The sequence below is a fragment of the Lissotriton vulgaris genome, chromosome 6 (assembly GCF_964263255.1).
Source record: "Lissotriton vulgaris chromosome 6, aLisVul1.2, whole genome shotgun sequence".
NCBI lineage: Eukaryota > Metazoa > Chordata > Amphibia > Caudata > Salamandridae > Lissotriton > Lissotriton vulgaris.
This window is the reverse complement of record NC_141694.1, coordinates 1,274,532,700-1,274,552,386: the sequence shown is the minus strand read 5'-3', so window position 1 is coordinate 1,274,552,386 and position 19,687 is coordinate 1,274,532,700. Positions and strand designations below refer to the sequence as shown.

The 19,687-nt window shown below is 41.6% G+C and overlaps 1 protein-coding gene across 2 annotated transcripts in view; it reads right to left on the bottom strand.

The window, feature by feature from the left end:
• Window positions 1–19,687, bottom strand: part of TIAM2 (TIAM Rac1 associated GEF 2) — a 313,756-nt gene that overhangs the window by 82,032 nt on the left and 212,037 nt on the right. For both annotated transcript variants that reach the window (XM_086927397.1, XM_086927398.1), the window contains exon 15: window positions 3,979–4,088. In XM_086927397.1, coding sequence (XP_086783523.1) covers window positions 3,979–4,088 — 110 coding nt within the window. The remainder of the gene's footprint in view (window positions 1–3,978; window positions 4,089–19,687) is intronic.

Below are 19,687 nucleotides of genomic sequence, written 5' to 3'. Positions count from 1 at the left end.
ATTTATTAGATTTTGTGATTTTAAAAAATGTGGAAATGAGCTGAGTAGATCAGCCCACTAATTATTTATTTACCTTTTATGCCAACTTTTCCAGATGGTGGATTTCACCAAGAACCATAAACCCAAGAATAGTCAAAGGAAACTTGAAAATGGAATTAAATGAATGGCTAAGTCGCGTCTTAGCTATTCATCTGATCCCAGGTTTAGAAAAAAGCTGTCCTATAGCTTTTAGCACCGGCTACCACAGAATTTTTTTGGGTATGGAGGGATGATGTAATCCTACAAAAATAGAGAAGGTATGCCTATCTGATGTGCAACTGACAGAGAATCATAAATCATGCATTTATAGTAACATTATTCAGCATTTCCATTTACCCAGACGTGAGCACAGCACGGCCTTTGTGACCTTATGTACAACCTGTAGTGAACTACTGTCGGCCATTCTACTGTTTGACGTTCCCACTATCCATTAGCTCCTGTACAATAACACACAACAATTTTTAAAGAGCAACACATGCATTTCCCCATACAAGAATAGATTTTTTACTTATATGCTTTCCAGTTTTGGTTATATATAACATACAATTTAGATTCAAAATATACTGCTCAAGCAACTAAATTTGATGTATGGTACCAGAAAATTGTGGTCTAAATATCATATGGCAAAACAAAATCAACTTATAAATATTGTTTACACAAATATCACTTCAGTGAAGGTCAGATTAAAAAATCTATACACAAAGAGACAATATTTTTGTAAATATAATTTAAAGTTATGTAAGACAATATTTTTGTCAACAATATATTAACATAAACCTAAATTAGCGATGACTTGGAAATTAAACACAAGAGGACCTTTATCATTTTAAAACTCCTGGTGATTTGATGCTTGAGAGGGAGAACAGCATACTCCCAATACCAAAAGACACTGTGATCAGCATAAAGACGGAAGGTTTTTTTGCAGGTTTCCCCCAACTGTATGCCCGTTTGGACTACTAGCTGCTGGTTTTTGGGCTCTGTTAACCACACTTCAGTGCCAGTGTTCTTACCCATTACAAACAAACTGGCCATCCTCAACTGGCAAGGACTGACTTATTTATAAGTCCCTAGTATATGGTACCTAGGGAATGTAAGGCAGAGTGTCCACCCAGGGCTACAGAACTCTTTGTGCCACCCTGTGTATGACAATGTACAAAATGGCTCCAGCCTGCCACTGAAGACTGGAAGGGCAGTGATAACACTGCTAATTCGTCTATGTCATTTAAACTAATGGTAAAGCCCCCACTTCCCTTAAAAATATATGTTCGTCTCCCCTTAGAAAGGGCTATAGAGTCCTAAGCAATGGAGCTATATATTGTTAAGTAGGACATGTTTTTTTTTATATGTCATAACAGCAATGCATATACTTTTCCATTTTGCTGCGGAAAGGCTAGTAGCCCTATTGGCTCATACAGGGTTACTGGCTGACCCCTCAGCCTGGTTCACTTCTGAATGGGACTACCCAGACTGGTACTGTAAGGTATCAAATTAATCGTGGCATTACATCAGACTTGATGCCCAGGGCAAACTTAATGTCACTATGAAAATAATGCTACTTTTAGAAAGTTGCCACTCTGCGTCCCAGTTGTCTTGTGGCCTCATATAGGCACTTGACAACAGACAGCATTCTGTCCGCATGGGAAGTGGTGCAAAGGACTCACAGGCTTAGGAACAATAGCAGCCTGCAACAGGGTGAGGTGTTACCTCTCCTTCACAGGAAGTACCTCAGGTTGTTAACCCAAAAGGTGAAGCCACCTTTGGTGGACAGATGGCATTCAAACTCCTGAGAGGCTGCCCTTTGTTCAAATAGACAGGCTGGATACAGGAATAGAGAGGCAAATCCAGTGCCCAAACATGTGTTAACGTGGTCAGGTAGCCCTCAGGTAGCCACACCACTAGGGTTGGCTACTAAGCTCCTGACATTAGAGGAAGGGTCCTGATATCTTGAGAAGGGACATAATAGTGTTCTCTGGTATTGCTAGATGCCACACATAGCCGGAAAGTTGTCACCAAGATGGAGGTGACCTCATAGTCCATTGGACCACATCATCTTACCAGGACACTTTCTGGGACTAAATACGGCACCCCGCCACACCCTCCACTTCCAGATCACATTGGAACTGGAACAAGAACCGAAGAAGGACGGCTCTGCTGTACCTTGGACTGCACAAAGAGATGCTGCGCCGTCTTCTGGACTGCACTTGCTGCACTGTGTGCTAGCGAAGAGAGGAGTGTGCTGTGGCTCGAGGAAAAGTCATGCCCAGTGCAAAAACAAAGGAGTGACTCAAAGTAACCGTGGACTGACCCCCTGGAACTCGTACTGGGGTCACTACAGTCCAAGTAGCACACATTGGCAACTTGTTGCTTGCTCCTATTAAATGCTTTACACTAAGTTCCTTTGTGAAAGCCTTGCTGGTCTAAGCCATAGATACCCAGGGTTGAACTTAAGGTTGTTCAAACGAGCCTGACTAGACCGAGGCAGTTTTTACGAGTGTATTCCACAGTAAGGCTACCCAGCCATACTATATAATACAACCAAATCCTTACAGAAAATGACACATTTTTAGGGTTTAAACAATAGTTGATCTGTAGAGCACAGCATCAGAATGGATGAGTCAGACACTAAGAAAAGTCAACATGCCACAATGAAGGATAAACAATGCATGAATTGAATAATCTTTCTTTTTGGGTTCATGCTAAACAATGACAGACATATAGAAAGCAGTGTGCAATCAGGAGGAACAGCAGTGGCATAAACAAATGGAAGATTGTAGACAAGACATGGCTTTCAGACTATAGTGGACAACGAAATACGTGGAGAGATGCACTTCCGGTCCTACATAATATGTTATTTTTTGTTGCAACAAATTGTACACACCAAGAAGGTTGCTTTAGTCAGGCAACAAGAAATGTAAAGAACACGTGCAAATAATTGAATGGAAGCAATTGCCAACCAAAAGAATGTGCAATATGTACCTCTATTTAGGACACCCATCAATTGGAAGAAAGATTAATATAGTGCTGTTTTTTTTAAACATCGAGTAAAGCTTTTAACCCTATCGCTGCTGCCCTCGACCGTTGAACGTCACGCGAGCTACCTCCCTGGTGCTGCGCACGTCCAACGGCCGACGCGGCTGCACCCGTTTCTTCGAACGTTCAGCACTGGCCCTGAACGTTCGAAGCAGTAAACGGGTTAAAGATAACCCAGAACTGGAAATAGGTGTTTATGAAGTGTCACGTGGTATACAGTTTAAATATGATTTTCAAAATTGCTTCCATCTAGCAGTACCTTACACCATTTATTATTCTGCTATCCATATTTACTGAGGAGTAAGAAAATATGCTGAGTGATCAACACAATTCCAAGTATATGGTATGTTTTTTAGCTGATTGGAAGTGACAGGCAGCTACATGACCTGAAAGTGTCTGGTACTACTACTTCAACCCAAAAAAATACAACCTTTGGTTTTATAGGAAACTACAGAAGCTGGCAACACCATGAACGTAGCATAACACTTAGAAGTGACATAAATATTGTACAATATTTGAATCATGTCACCCATTAGAGTCTCTCGTGGTGTGGGTCCAACTAGAGTTCTTGCTTGAAGAAACAAACAGATGAGTGGGAAGGGGTGATGCACTGTTTTATGCCTCCAAGAAACAGCCCATGAGACTGCAATTGTAGCAGAAAATGGACTGATGTATTAATACAATGCCATCTAAAACCCTCCATCATATGATTCACAGGAACATGAGACACCCACTGTGATTCACAGGAACATGAGACACCCACTTTTAATTACTTTTGGTGGTGGACTGCTTCCTGGTTACAAGTTTGCTGACAGCGCAACCAACAGATATCTACTTACAAGACATTTTAGGAACATGGATATATACAGCTGGTCCATTCAGGAAAATAATATTCATGTGCAGCCCTACCTGGAAAGTAGACTCCATCCGCCTCTCACGGTGCTGGCCCTGGTACAGAAGATCATCTGTGATACTCCTTCTCATACTGGCAATAGTAACATCTGGCACATCACTGAAATCTGCATTGACAATGAAGAAGAAAGAACATTTATGGACAGTTCTTAATTTGCAGAACCATAGTTTTGTTAAATTCAGCAAAACCACTGCTTAATTAGTTGGAGCTGTTTGGTTTTTAGGAGCAATTATTCTTCCCTGACGCGTTATGCAACTAAGGGCAGATTTCCAGTGGGATCCTGAAAACTCCATATAGAGGTTTTAACCATAAACAAAGTAACAACCAGACAGGGCAGGGTTGCAGAAAAACAGTTCTTCCCCTGCAACCACAAGATCGGCCTCACTCTCCATCCAGTTCTCAGGCCTTTCACGTATTTTCAACCACTCCCCAGATCATTCCTAGTCCTGATGAGAACCCTTATATCCGATACTGGGTCTAAACGCCGTCGACACCATCTAAAGACAGATCTAAGATCTTCTCAAAGCCCCAAATATCTTCCCTGGTGTGCCTATTTGTACACAATGCCATTGGCTGTCTTTTGACTTATATCAAAATATACTATTTGATTTACTTATTGTCACTTCTTTTACTTTGGACGGATATGTTTTTTCTGACTTGGGGTCCGGTTGAGTAACTCGCTCATCATTTGCTTGACTGTGTAAGTTATTTGTTGTGTATATCTCTATTTGACTTTTGGAAATAAATTCAGTTTGGATGAAGTGAATACATTCTGGTTGAATCTTTAAGTAATTTCATGCTAAGATTTTCTCACGACACAATGCACAATGTCATAGTCACACTAAGGATTCTTCAACCCTGATTAATTCAACAGAGGATTCCCCCTTTGCATTATATTGTTCTTCCAAATGAGTTCCATCTGAATGCCTATTACAAGAATAAACTTAATACCCATGATCACATTGACATTTGGGTCTCTCGTGTTTCTTTAAAGTAAGATCTCCTAACATCTCAGGAAAGGCATCAGGAAACTCTACAATACGTACAAGAATAATACATTATCATAATTGCTACTAAAACAGCGATATCCCTATTTGATTGACCTGTTATATTTTAACTATGGTGCTGGCGTATTATTTTCACCTCAGCCTTTTTCATTTCATCAACACCCATTTTAGCCCGTTCATTCTCTAAGCATTGCACACTGTCAATCTGACATTCACCTCTTTATATCCCCCAATTTCCAACAAACTTAAACTTTACCTCAAACATTTGCTCTAATTTATCTTTCATATTCCTACTTTCTCTATCAAGCTGCTATTTGAATATCCCCCTTCTACCTCAATCTTTCCTAATGTTGAAGCCAGCTTCCTGTTTTAAGCTCACTTGTGTTCCTTATTTACATTCGCCCTGCCGCGTTGACTCTGTTGCTCCCTTTCCCAATCCATCTTTCAACTCAGCCTGCTACATCTCTGAATAACCGCTATTACTTACGCTCTTGGAATCCTTTTCGTGGCCTCTCATTCGTGATCTTCCTTTCTCTCATCAGTCTTTCTCTTACTCAGTCTATCCTATCGCTCTTCTCTTTTAATTTCTTTTGTGTTTTCTCTTTGCTACTTTTTTATGACTGTGCAGTTCCATGTTGTTTCTTTTAAATGATTTTCTAAGTCTTTTCATTTTCTTTCTTTTTCTCTCATGTGGTTCAAATTGATCTTTCTCTTTAACCTATTTCTATTTCTCTCCTATTGCTTTCCTCTTCCTTTCTTTTCAGTATCTCTCACACATTTTCTTTGTTATAGCATACTTTTTTTGTTACAACTCATCTCACTTTCTGCTTCTTTCTGCTGCTAGGTCTTCCAGTGCCATTTCAATCTTTCTCCCTTTTTCACTACACAGTATCCCCTTCCCTTTCTCTTTTTATCTCAGTTTTCTTTTCCCTCTCCCTTTCATTCTTTCTCTTTCAACTACCATTCCTTGTTCAAATTCACTCTCTTTGACACTCTTCATTCTTTTTCTATTTTTTTTCTCTGTAAACATATCAAGTCCTTTGCTCAAGCATTGAGACCCTAATTGAAATCAAATTGGGGGCCACAGCACATAAATCAATTTAACAGGTGGCAAGGACAGTGATATAGATCAGGAATGGTACTAACAGCAGAAATGCATTTGCATTAATACACAACATATAATGTGCATATGAAAACACTGCAAGCTTCATATTTACACAATAGTGTAGCTTATGATTCCTTTACATATTAAAAAGATTCACCATAGGATGCAGCAGCAGCAAAAGCTTCACTCACAAACTGCAGGGGTTCTGTAAAGGCAGCAGTACTAAAGGTTTTCTTCACACAGAAATGGCACAGCACCATCAGCATCAGTAAGGTCTTCCAAGAGGTAAAACAGGCATTGCACAAGCGGCTGCTGTGCAGGCTTCAACCACACATAGAATATGGGCAGCTGTAATGCATGTTCTTCTACCGCAAATAAGGAACTGCATGGACAGCAGCTAAGAAAAGACACCCTGACACAAACCAGCTACAGCACAGGAAGCAGCAGAGAACGTCTGCTCCATAAAAAAACAGAACAAAACAGGAAGTAACTGAATCATTCATAAAACAGGCATACCAAGAGAAACAGCTGAATATGTCTCCGTCATAAAAGAGGCGCTATATGAGAAGGAGAAGGCACCAAACATGAAAAGCATAAACAGCAGCTGTGGAAGTCTCTCTTGCAAGAAAGCCCTAGTGCAAGAAGTAAAGCATCAGGGCAAGCCTCATTAACAAAGAAGATTCAACGTGGGTGGCAGCGAGTTAAGTCTCCCTCATCCTCAAAGCACTTGCAGTAGAGAAATTAGCAGAGCCTATCCACCTTCTAAAACAGGTGCAGCACAGTAAATAATCAGCAAAGCATGGTTTCCTCACAAAATCCTTACCGCATGGGGATTAACAGTACATTCTTAGTCAAATAAACTGAGCCGCATCATAGCTGGCCTGAAAGTCCAGTTTCGGGGGCAAACTTCAGTTAGAGACCAAATAATGATTATATCTCTTCAGTGCTTAATTTGTAAAAAATCAAGTGCTACGGCCCTTCTCAGAGGGTCACTGCAGCCTGCAACATGCATAGCGCTTGGCAGCGCTGTCAATGACAGTAACACCTAACAATTGGACTCGTGACTATTTCAGGCCACACTAAGCTATAATAATGGCGTGAGAGGCTGGCATTGCTAATTTTCAATGCAATTTGACTTAATAAACACATTTATTGTGCACATCTCAAAATTAAACAGACAGTACCATCATGTGGTTGTTTGTCACTAGAGCCGGTGCTGACAATTAAGTGCAGGTGCTGAGCATCTGAAACCACCGGTTCAAATTAAACACATTGAGCCAGATGTATCAAGCTAAATTGCGTTTGCAAACGCTGAAATTCGCAGTTTGCGATTGCAATTTCGCTGTGTGTTATGTAGGTAGGCAAAAACCTACTCACAAAATAAGGAATCGCAAAAACTGCGAACCCCTATTTTGCACATGCATTTAGAGAATCGCAATTTGCGGTTCCCTAAATGCTATGCTAGAAGGCATCGCAAATTGCAATATTGCCTTAAGGATTACCTTAAGGAATCGCAAATTGCCACCAACTTTAAGTTGGTGGTTATTTGCAATTTCCTGGAAAAAAGCACTTTTTTTGCTTTTTTCAAAGTGCAATGTGGCACACATACATGCCCTTAGGGCATGTATGTGTGCCCCATGTGCACCCATGCACATTTCAGGGGTGCAGCAGGGTGGCGTTTTGGAACCCTTGCACCCTTGAAATTACGTGTGAAATTTGCGAGTACCTATTGGGTACTCGCAATTTGTGCATGCAATTCCCATTCATTCCTATGGCCCTCTTGGCCTATAGGAATGAATGGGAAGGGATTCCTTAATTGCAACTTGCAATTTGCGAGTCGCAATTAAGGAATGCGTAGGAATCACAATTATTATTGTGATTCCTACATACATAGCAGTGTGCGAGTCCTTAATAGTGATTCGCAAAAAATCGCAATTAAGGACTCGCAAATCTGTTTCTTGATACATATGCCCCTGTATCTCTTGGCCAAGTTATACATTCAACAGATTTTTGCACACCCAGTTTTCAACAAGTAAGTCTGATACAAATTGTGTGTCTGGCGCAAATCATGTGAGCAAATTCTTAGTGCTAATTGGAATTGGGGAAATAGCATGCTCTGTTAGCGTCATCTCCATTATTTCGCCTGAAACTAGAAAAAGTGGATTAACTTTGCACCTGCTAAATACTGCACCTGGTGATATCAGTGCACACACCAGGATTGCAAACCAATTTGAAGAAGGCCCTTGCAGTGTGGGAAGTAGCAGAGTAGGTCTCTGTAACACAATTACAGCAAAGGAAGGAAGCAGCAGTGCAAACCTCCTTCAAGAATTATGTACAGAATAGACCGCAGCTGTGAAGTCTACTACACAAAACAGGCTGCCTCATAAGACAGACAGTATAGGTGACAATGTAGAGCTTGGTATGCACAGCTAGTAAATAGCACCATGCCATATGAAACAACTTCAGTCAGCCCATGCTTTTTATGCTACCGCACGTTTGGAGAAAATTACACGTCCAAGAATGCAAATGTGCCTACCAGAAGCTGTCACATATAACAGCCCAATTGGAAGTTATATATATGCATGCGTGATAGCTAAGCAAAGGACCTTTGCAGTGCACACAGAGTGGCATAAAATGCAGTTATATTGTGATCTTCAAATTACACATTTTGAACTCAGTACTGGAGCTTCAAAAGGTTCAACATACAAACGTCACATCTTTGAGACTGAATATGTGTATTCAAAAGAGTATTTTTTTCTTATTTTATTGCAACCCAAACAATTAGAGCAAAAGATATAAACAATGTTGAGTTCTAAGTAGGGAATAAAGTACTTGCATGTTACATGTCCTACATGAAAAAAAATGTTGCTAGACAACCATTACAGAACTCAGGGGTTTAGTCTTAGTCCTCTGTGCAGAAGTGAAAAACTAACATAATATAATGGGGCAGGGTAGGGAGACACTGCCATCCTAGGCCCTAAAGGGGGTTCTCAGAGAGACCATGCCGTGGGCAAAATCTAAAAAAATCTGCCTTTAACCCATCACTCTTTGACATCATCTATGACATCAATGCAACATTTGCAACAAAGTGATTGTAATAAAATTATTGATCAGTAACCTGCACGGAGAAAGCGTGAGTCATAGTTACCCTAGCGCCTGAGTTATAGTTACTTGAGATAACTATAATTGATGAATTTTTGTGATTTTTCTGTAGTCAAAAACATTACATTGTTACTGAACCTTTAACCTAACTGTAATATTATTTTGACATATTTTTTCCAGTATATATCTAGTTCCATAGAAAAAGATTTTTCGTTTTCCTAATAACTTATGCGCCATTTGACAAATCTTCACGAAATTTTCAAAACTAGTGTCAGTTCAGTTGCTGTTTGGGAAGTTTCGGGGAGATCCGTCTAGTGGGAGCCGACAAACAAGGGGAACCCAAAACGCATTTTGAGCCATGCAATTTCACATAGGGATTTAGACATGACAACAGCCCAATCCACTGAACGGAATTGCACAAAACTTGGCAGGAAGCTAGATCCTGGTCCTGTTAGAGTGCTTTATGTAATATGGGGTGAATCTGTTCAGTAGTTCTGGAGTTATTAATGTAAAAAGATTTATGTATATCTAGAGATGCTGCTATGCTGTGGATCCACGGCGATCTGCGGATCTACCCGCCTACAGAAAAGCCATGACTGCCTGGCCACAACCTGAGAGGAAAGTTGCGGCCGTCAATATGTGCATCAGAACATGGTTCCCAAGGGGAAAAATAAAATGTTATAACTATAGAAGCGGTCAGGGCAGAGGTACCCTGACACCATGGGACTGATGGGAGGGGTCTGTGAGGGACCTCTTAAGGGCAAGAAATTGTCCCCAAAAATGTTTGGGGGAGTGCATGAGGATCCACGTGGACACACACACTTACTCACACACTCAATACACACCCACATAATCCCTCACACACCCATACAGCCACTCATAGACCCACAAAACAACTCAGACCCACACAGCCACTCACACCCCCACTGACACCCTTGTATTGAGAGAGAGGATGTTTAATGTTCCACTGGCCATGTTATTGGGGATATGATTTCAGTTCTAGTTTGGTCAGAGATTTTTTGTCATTAGATAGGTCCCAGATTGTAAGAAGGGTTGTGTTTGTGGAGAGGGTACACCTGTTGTGTTGAGGCATTGCGATGTCAAGGTTTGGTACCCTGGGTGTATTGGTAGAGGAACTGGATAGATTTCATGAAAGTTCTGATATCAAGGCTTGTGAGACTTATTTTATGTGCAGTGTTACTGAAACATAGGTGTCAGAGTAGCAAAGGTGATATGGTGTGATGTGAACATGTCTGTTTGGAATAAAGCCGCTCATTGTTGGGGGTGAGTAGTCAGCAGACTCAGCAGGGGGAACCCGGCTGGAAAGGGGAAATTATGGAAAAAACCTAAACATGGAGCTCACATCCCATCCAGCCCTAATCCTTTTGGGGACAGATGTGGTAGTAGAGGACACAGGAGGCCAATGCCCATACATCTCTTGAAATTAGAGTGCTGCTGCTGCGTGGAGAGAGCAAACAACATTCGTATGAGGGGTTTAACTTCTTGGAAGTGTTTAAAACTACAACGGATAAAGACAGAAATGTTAACATTAACAGTATTATCAATCCCAGTGGAATTATCGCAAGATGTTGAAGGTAGGTGTGAGTTTGCAGAGTAAAAGTGTAATACTGATAACTTGGGGGAAACGCCATGTTAGTACCATATGAATGGCATATTTTTGCATAACAATAACATAGCATAAAATCAGTAGTATAACTTTACCTATAATGTTTAGCACAACATGGCATTCAGCATGACACAAGATGACATGATGTGCAGCATGACACGACATGTAACATCTTATGCGCTATACCATGACGTAGCATAATTAGCTCAACAGATTGTATCGGTACATGCCTTTAGAAGACCATATATAGCAGTACATAACATAGCAGTATCCTTCAGAGCACTACCTTCACTGTATTACACAGATAGTACAATAGCAGAGACAGTACTTCAGTCTGGCTTCATATTCATTTTACATTTCACATTCCTTCTATGACATAGAGTGTTGTGCAGGGTATTTAAGAATATAGCGCAATCGGTGTCAGTCTGACTGCATATAGTTACTACTGAGGCAAGTGGTCAGTAGTGGTTTCCTTTGAGAGTAGAAAACTATAGATCAATATTTTAAGATACAGATTAGCCAAGGTTGTTTTCTTTTTCTGTATACAAGTGGGGTGTTTTAGGGTAAATGTTCTGTAAAGCCTCAGCTATGAGTGAAGCGTCACCATTAGTTCTCATTTTCGTTTTAATTAGCTTTAATTACTTAGTATTCATTTGTTAGCATTGATATCGATATTTATTGAGTGTGTATTCTTGGTGTGACAGATCTATGGGTGTTTAGCCAGAAGCCTATCTAGTAGGAATTACCTCCAACTTACAAGTGAAAGTTAGGTGGGTTGATGGTCGAAAATCGTTGGATCGCAAGTTTGGGGTCGATTGGCATTAAGACGTGTAAAAAAGGTAAGGTTTGCTAGATAGAGTTATATTAATAAATCATGTTAGCCATGCTTTAATTTGAGTCCTGTTAATGGGATGGTATATGCTACTAACCATAGGGACTATTAGGGCCCAATAACTATGGTGGTTAGTTGGGTGTTGTTGCCTGTTGATAAAGTAGCATACGAGATGGGGATGCTGGAAGTCAGTTCACTATTAAGGGTTTGTTTCCCAAATATTTATGTGAGCAATGTGATTAGTGAAGTAATTATTATGATATTAGTGTCAGAGTACAAGACTGTGAAAGAAAAGTTAAGTAGAGAGTACATTACGAGATCCTTATAAAGCCATTTTCGTTTGGATAAAGATGTCCAAAAAGGATTCCAGATATGCTAGTTCATCAGAGAATGATGTCTTCTCATTATTCGGGATTTTCATTTTTGACGGGCCTACAAAAGAACAAGGAAATATTCATTGCTTTTATCTCATTTCTTTGGGAGAGGAATCTCATCCTGCGGTGTATAATTTCTTTAGCATAGTCTTATGATATCCAAATCCTGTGATCCTTCCATATCATCCATTTTATTTTCCACATTTGCTCTAAGATCTTTTCTGTGTGGCCATAGAGTAGAGGTCTGAAGATCATTGGCCAGGCTGTGTTCAAGTGGTCCAATATTCTGGTCGGCACTCTAAGGGCCCTCTCGATTTCAAAGACCTTCTAAAAGTCGTTTTTTAGACCATGAAGTATCCAGGTTTCCAGAAGAGATACTCAGAAGTTGGATTCATTCTCTATGTTTCCCAGAAGGCCAAAGATTTCCTTTTCGGTACTTGTGGTTCATAATTTATTTCTCAAGAAACACTGTTTTTTGGTAGTGTTTGCAGTTTTCTTTTGGAGTGAAGGAGTATGGTCCTCTACTCTGCCAACTCTAGATTCTGTCTCGTCCCTTCTGGAGGTTATTCTTTCGAGCTCTATCCTGAGGCTTTGCATTTCTAGTTGTTGGATATCAGTGTTTGTCTTTGTCGACCTTGTAAGGTCATGGAGGGAGTTTAGTTTCTTTAGTATCAGATCCTTACTTGTCCCTGTGATGGATCAATTATTAATTGGTGAGTCAGGGACTGGAGGTTCCGACTTTGTTCTTTTTTGTCCCACTTTCTGCTGCTTTTTGTCTTTAGAATATTTCTGTCTTTTGAATAAGCCATTTTCACAGCAAGTCTCAGCAGAGATGTCAGCAAAAAGGGTACTTGGTGGTATTGGACTGCAACTGTTGAACGGTTGGTAGCTTGATGGGTCCGAAATTCAAAAGAGTAGAGTTGTGACGCAACAATAATTCAAAGCTCTCTATGATGGGCTAATCGGATTACCATACCCTACATGTCTTGCCATTTTGGGAGGATCGTGAAGTGTCATGATCTGAATCACGCTAATGAGCTGCTGAGAGATTTTTAAGTGATGTAGTAAGCAAAAATGTGTTGGACACCAGGTGCATTTAAGTGTAGGTCAGTAGAGGGAGTGAAAGTATCATATAAGTTTGACAGGTCTGTCAGCCAGTTGTACAGTCTCCTGAAGGAACAGGCTGTGGATATGTGAAGGAGCAGGATGTAGACATCTGCCAGTATAGACTTCACCCCTCCACAGAGGGGTGTCTGTAGTGTGTTCGGTATTAGTTTTTTAACTATATGGGATTAAGGTTGAAACTCTGATATGCGCCAACATGTGGTTCTCCTGTGGGGGCAAGCATACAGAAACAGGCAATATCAGGCAGATGGTCGTGATACACTGACATGGCAGACAGCTCTGATGTGCACTCTAATTTGTGCCTCCATACAGTGCTCCTGTGTGGGAGTCGGCATACAGTATGTAGTAACAGGCGATATCAGGTAGTATCAAGTAGGCAGGCCGCCATGCAGCGAGCAGGTAGTGCAGCAGGTGGGTAATGGTCAGCGATGAGTAGTGATCAGGTTGCTGACCACAGTTGAAGGCCGTCTGGAGAGGTTGCTGCTTCAGGGGGTTGCTATATTGATCACAGGTGCAGAATGGAAGGCGACTTAGCTAGAAGCTCTGAAAAGATGCATCGGTTAGTTATGACGGGCAAATCATTTTTGAGTGTCTAACCCCACACCTGGTCCTATGTGAAGAGAGGGATCGTCAAGTTAGAATGTAAGCTCTGGCTCCTTACCTTATCTGGAGAACTTGATGGTTTGTGGAGACGAGCAGCACCGAACCACAGTCATATTTCACATCAGCTCTCTCGCCATTGCAGCAAAGCAGTAGGCCTATCATCTTGTCAGGGCGCATGCCAAGTCCTCATATCAGAGTATATTTTTAATATTTATATAAGAATGTGACTGCTTAATTATTTTCATATGTACAGAGGTGTCAAAAAGTATTAATTTAGTAAAAACCTTTCTATGTAATATACTTGTATGTATTTCAATATATTTCAGTTTTTAAATGTGAATATATTTGTATAGACTAATTCGATATTAGATAAGTAATTCATTTACATTTTATAATAGTATATTTTATAAATGTTTGCATATTTCTATTGAAGTGTTAAATGAATGTCAAATAAATATATTTAAAGTTTGAAAAATATATTTTCTGTTTTTAGTCTGTATTTTAATTTTTGATATGTTTATTTTAATGTTAATTTTAAAAGTCTTTATTATTATAATCTAAATTTGCAGTTTAGATATTTTTTGATTTTAGATATTTTTGTAGAATTGTATTTTGGAATTGATATTTTTGTTACCTAAAAGTATATGGCTGTCTTTATTTTGGGTTTGATATGTGTGTATGTCGATATTTTCAAGTTCGATATTTGGTAGTAAAATCCAAGAAGGTGCCGTTAGATATAATGGTGTCTGTGTTTCATCTAAGACAACTGACCAAAAGCCAATGTAGTTTGATGCAATCTGTCTGCCATCTTCTCTCCTCTGATTTGTGAGAGCATTGCTAGTACAGCAAACAAAATCTAGTATGGACGATTTGTTGTCTCAATTAAAGTACTGTTGTGTAAGGAGGAAAAAAACAAAAAGACAAAGGGCCTTATTTGGATCTTGGCGTGAAGGTACAGCCGTCGCTTCTCCGACGGATTCACCGACTCGGCGGTTCACCCTCCCTATTTAGATGTTGGCGGGTCAATAGGGGGAAGACCGCCAGAATCCAACTGCCTCTACCACGAATCTTCAACCGCATCGACGGTGCCATGGGCAGAAGCGACTGGCACCAGGAGTCCAGCCAAGGATTCCGCTGTGCTAATTCTGACGTGCCTTTCCATCGAGGCAAAGGTGGCAGGAATATCTCATTTGAGTTGGCGGAATTGAAGGAAATTAGGCCAAAATTTACCTTTAGTCCCTCCTTTGTTGCTCCGACTCCACCACGATGCCAAACGACTCCATTGAAGCCAGGATCTAAGGTAAGCTACTTGTTCAATTGTCCTACTATGGTTTGTGTGTTGACAATTGCTGCAGCCCCGTGTACCTTTTGCATTGCTCTTACATGCAATATTTTTCTTATGTGTAATGCAGTAGTATTCATTTCCCACTTATCAAGATAAAATAAACACACCTTTATTGGCACTTTAAAAAAAATTGTTGTTGTGGTGCTAGGGGGCGTTGTGCTTGTGGTCCCCGTGGGTATGCATTCAATAGTGTGTGTATGTTGTTTGTGTGGCATGAAATACGTAACAAAAGAGGGCACTACACTTTACCCACATCTGTTTTTGAGCCAAACACAACATATATGTGTACTGACACGAAAATAAGTTGTACTTACGGATCTCCACTCCACCAGGGACCCACTCCATAATGATTCCACCACCAGGACAACTGGGACACCTAAACGGCCTTGGCCGAATACAGCTGTCCTGACGGAGCCAGCAGAGTCTGCACACATCTAAATACGGCGGGTGGGACTCTGTCAACTTGACGTGAGTACTTGAAATCGTTGCCACGGAGGGACTGCAGGAATACCGCCAATATCTAAATCAGGCTCAAAGTGATTTTCTACAGTCTAGAATATTGCTTCACCTTTTAGAAATAAAACTAAATTTTGAAAAGCTCCAACCTTCCTACGGATATTAAAATGTCGATTCTTGCATGTTTTTATTTGTAAAATAAATAAAATATTTCCTCGTTTTTAGGAGTCGCTGAGTCAGCGCGCATGCGCTTCTTGGAGAGACATTTAGTAGCGGCTTTGGGAAGTACTCCCAAAGGGGCGACCAGCTTGCTAGAACGCGCACAAGCATGCGCGCGACATCGCGATCACTTTCGCTTTACAGCGATCGTGATCGCAATGACTTTTGTGGCCAATGCTTGTTTGTATAACATCCCAAAAATCACCACTGGGGATTTCAAACAACCCCACTGCAAACATCCCCAGTAGGCTCAAACAACCTGAGAACTTTCGAACACCACTGTTGCTCTCAGATATCATAAGAGCTCGCAAACAACCGTGAAACAAAGCCTCTGGCACTCTCAAATACCACCAATGCTGCCTAACATCCCCAGTGGGCTCATACAACTCCATTGCTCTCAAACAGCTTTGGTGCTCTCACATATCTGCTGAGTTCTCAAACACCCTTGAAACAAAGCCTCTGGCACTCTCAAATACCACCAATGCAGCCAATCACCCCAGAGAGGTCATACAGCCCCATTGCTCTCAAACAGCACTTGTGCTCTCCAATACCAGCAGTATTCTCAAACAAGAACAGCACTTTAAAATAAATCCTAAACTCTCCCGGTACTGCCAATCATTACCAGTGCTCTCAAAGATATCCAGTGCACTTAATCACCGGCAGTGCTCTGAAAGACCCCCTGGGTTCTCAATCATACCTAGTGCTCTCATACTGCCACAAGCACACAATGGCAGGCCTGGCAGTCAGTCAATGGCATCACACAACCCGTGCTCTCAAAAAGCATGGGCTGTCTCAATCACTTCCAATGGCCTCAGACGCGGCCAGTGTTCTCAAGTCACCTGCAGTGCATATAATCAGCCACAAAAGTCACAGATAGCGCTACGCATTTGAGCACAGTCGGTGGCTATCAAACAGCTTGTGCTCTCAAAAACTGACAGTCATTTACAGCGAACACATTGGTCTGAACATCCCGAGGCCTCCTACACACCTGCAATTCTCTCAAATATCCCTCAGTAGTTTCAAGCGCCAGAAGTGCTCTTAAGTGATAATGGCGCTACACACCGCCAGGCTCTTCAGAAGTGCCCGTACTTTTGGCCACTGCCTCAAATACCACCTGTTCTCTCACGTACACCCGATTCTCGCAAACATTCCCAGTGCCTTCACACCCCTGCGCGCTCCTAAACACCTTGGGCCTTATTTATGAAGGCCTTGCGCCGCCGGTGCGTCACTTTTAACATGGGAAAAAGTGACGCACTGGTGGCGCAAGGCCTTCATAAATAAGGCCCCTTGAACACTGGGGGCGAGTTGTTCCACCGCTTGCTTGTCATATTTACTGTTTCGTTATTTGGAGGTAACGGTGTGTCTGCGAGCTTTTCCCTGCACTCCCCCCCCCCCCCCCCACCTTCCTGATGCAGCTTGGTGATGAACCCCATTCGTCAGAGGGGAGGGGTAGGGTTGCAACAGAGGGGGTCTCTTTCCCTCCTCGGTTTAACAGGGCCCCCTTTGTAGCTCTCCGCTTTTCAATGCTCTGGAAATTAAAGGCCCCGTCACAGTTCGGGCCCTGGTTATTGGCATTCAGGCGCGCGGGCACACTCTGTATGCCCCCCACCACCACCATGCAACTGTCTGTGGGACGGAAAAAAAGACCCTTTGAACCAGAGGTAGTAGGACTCGGCGGCTGGCATACTCCGAGTCGTGGAGACAGGTGTCAGGCACAACAGAATCACTACGGGTCTGACGAATAGCCAATAGACCTGTGGCTTATTTATTTTTATTTACATGGTTTTCTATGCGCTACACAGAACATCTATTTACAAAATATAGTAAGTAGGTGCAGTGCAAAACAAGTATTGTTACAAGCAAACGTGGGTTCAAAGACATTAAAAAATACGAGCATTGCCAAGCCAATTGTTCTCACCTTTTACTTTTGGCTGCCAACGCAGCAGACTGATTGGCTTTACCAAAGTTTTTTGCCAAAGCCGTTCAGCGTTCAGCAATAGAACAAACACAAAAGTGTTTAATGCTTTTTGCCAACGCTCACCGCATCAGCAAAAAAATAATAACAAGCATTTGCATAGCCAATAAGTCTCGCCTTTGGGACCTAATACGTTTTTAGCCATGCAACAGTTGATGTTATTGCGCCAAGGATATTGTGCTGCATAACTAAATATGTATACGGTCTCAAAAGCGAGACCTATTGGCTATGCCAATGCATGCTGCGTGTGTGGTTGATGTATACTTGTTTTTGGGAACTGAATGGAATATTTCCTCATTTTTGTGTATGTGGTTGATGTATACTTGTTTATTTTTTTTTTTAGGTTTAAGTTGTGCTTCCAGCAGTGATTCAGTGGGGGCCCATAGACTCAAATGTTAATGACCACTGCTCTAGACTCTTGGAAGTTAATAGGAAGCTGTTGCAAGAGGCAGGACACGGGCAGCCCTTTGGCATGTGGAGTTTAGGAGGCTTAATATCATTTACACATTCCAGGTAATTTTATTAAATTGACATTCAACATCTGACATTGTTTGGTACCAAGTCATTCTCTCAATTGCCCTTAAAGACCAGAGCCATCTTGAAAAGTAATAACTTGTGGCCAGTTCACTGTACCGTAGTTCAACGAAAAACAAGGGGAACCTTCACCCACAAAAGAGTGCTTAAAGAAAACCTCTTCATAAATACACGTCATGACACTGGATTCCAACAAAACAATTCTCACGGCGTCAGCATCCACACCATTTTAAAAACGGTGTTGGTACCTAGAAAAGCCAAACACAGGATCCATTCCTGTATACAACGATCCCTCTATGCATTATTTTCTACAACGACCCCTCAACCCATTTTCGCGCCTCTCCACAGCAATACTTGACTTGAAATAACACAGGCCCAACTAATCTGAACGCACCGAAAATTGGCGGGATTTGATTTTTTTTAGAAGACTCCAAGGAAGTGAAAAACCGGGCAAATTCCATGAGCACATTACTTATATGAAACTGCAATTATTGTTCTATTTAAAACTGAGGCGAACGCCTCCGTTTCATCAGCAGCTCCATACACTTCGAAGAGCAGTCAGCAAACAGCTGGAATAATGTACAGACTCAGCGAGGCAAAAGGAGAATCGATTCAAAGCTTACTTTCCCCGCACGCCCACCCTCGGCCGCCGTAGAAAGGCACTGGCGGACGGATCAAGCTATGAGTCAGCACTCATCATACACTTCTATTTACTGAGCCGGGTTACACCAGCCTATCAGAGGATTACACAGTCTCACAGTTCCAACTCATTAAATCTACAGGCGTAGCGGGGTACTAGAAATGGAAGACAGACGAATGTAGGCCAACTGATAAGCACAGCCAAAGGAGAGCATCAGAGACCCAAATATGATGGGCAGAAAATAAAGTGCATTTAAGGTGATTGTGGTGCACTCTTTCACAATGCTCAGCCCACTAATCAAATACAGTCTACTTAGTACTCCAACCATGCATGCTGGAAAAAAACTGTAGGGACTGGATGGGCCAATTTGCTATGCACAGGTAAGAAGGGCCAGGACACACGCAGGGATGCTCACGTTTGGAGTCCACTAAAATATTAGGTAGGTCCGCTTTCTGTTTTAGAAATCTGGTGCGATGATGACTACAACTTCTGGTAATAACCAAATAATGTGGAAATAAGCACGTGCCTGGTGATAGCATTATTACTGAAACCACAACTGCTAACTCAGATGGATGTTGGTGTAGCTCAACTAGGTTAAGGCCCATAGCAAAGAACTGCTGTGCCGACACATGTTGATTTTGTTTGCCCTGCTGAGAAGTTCCCATCTGTATGTCCCTCAAAGTGAAAGATGCCATTTCTTCTTAAATTAGGTGCAGTACAGACAAGGCCTCCCCACAGGCATCCAAGAAGTTCTCCACATG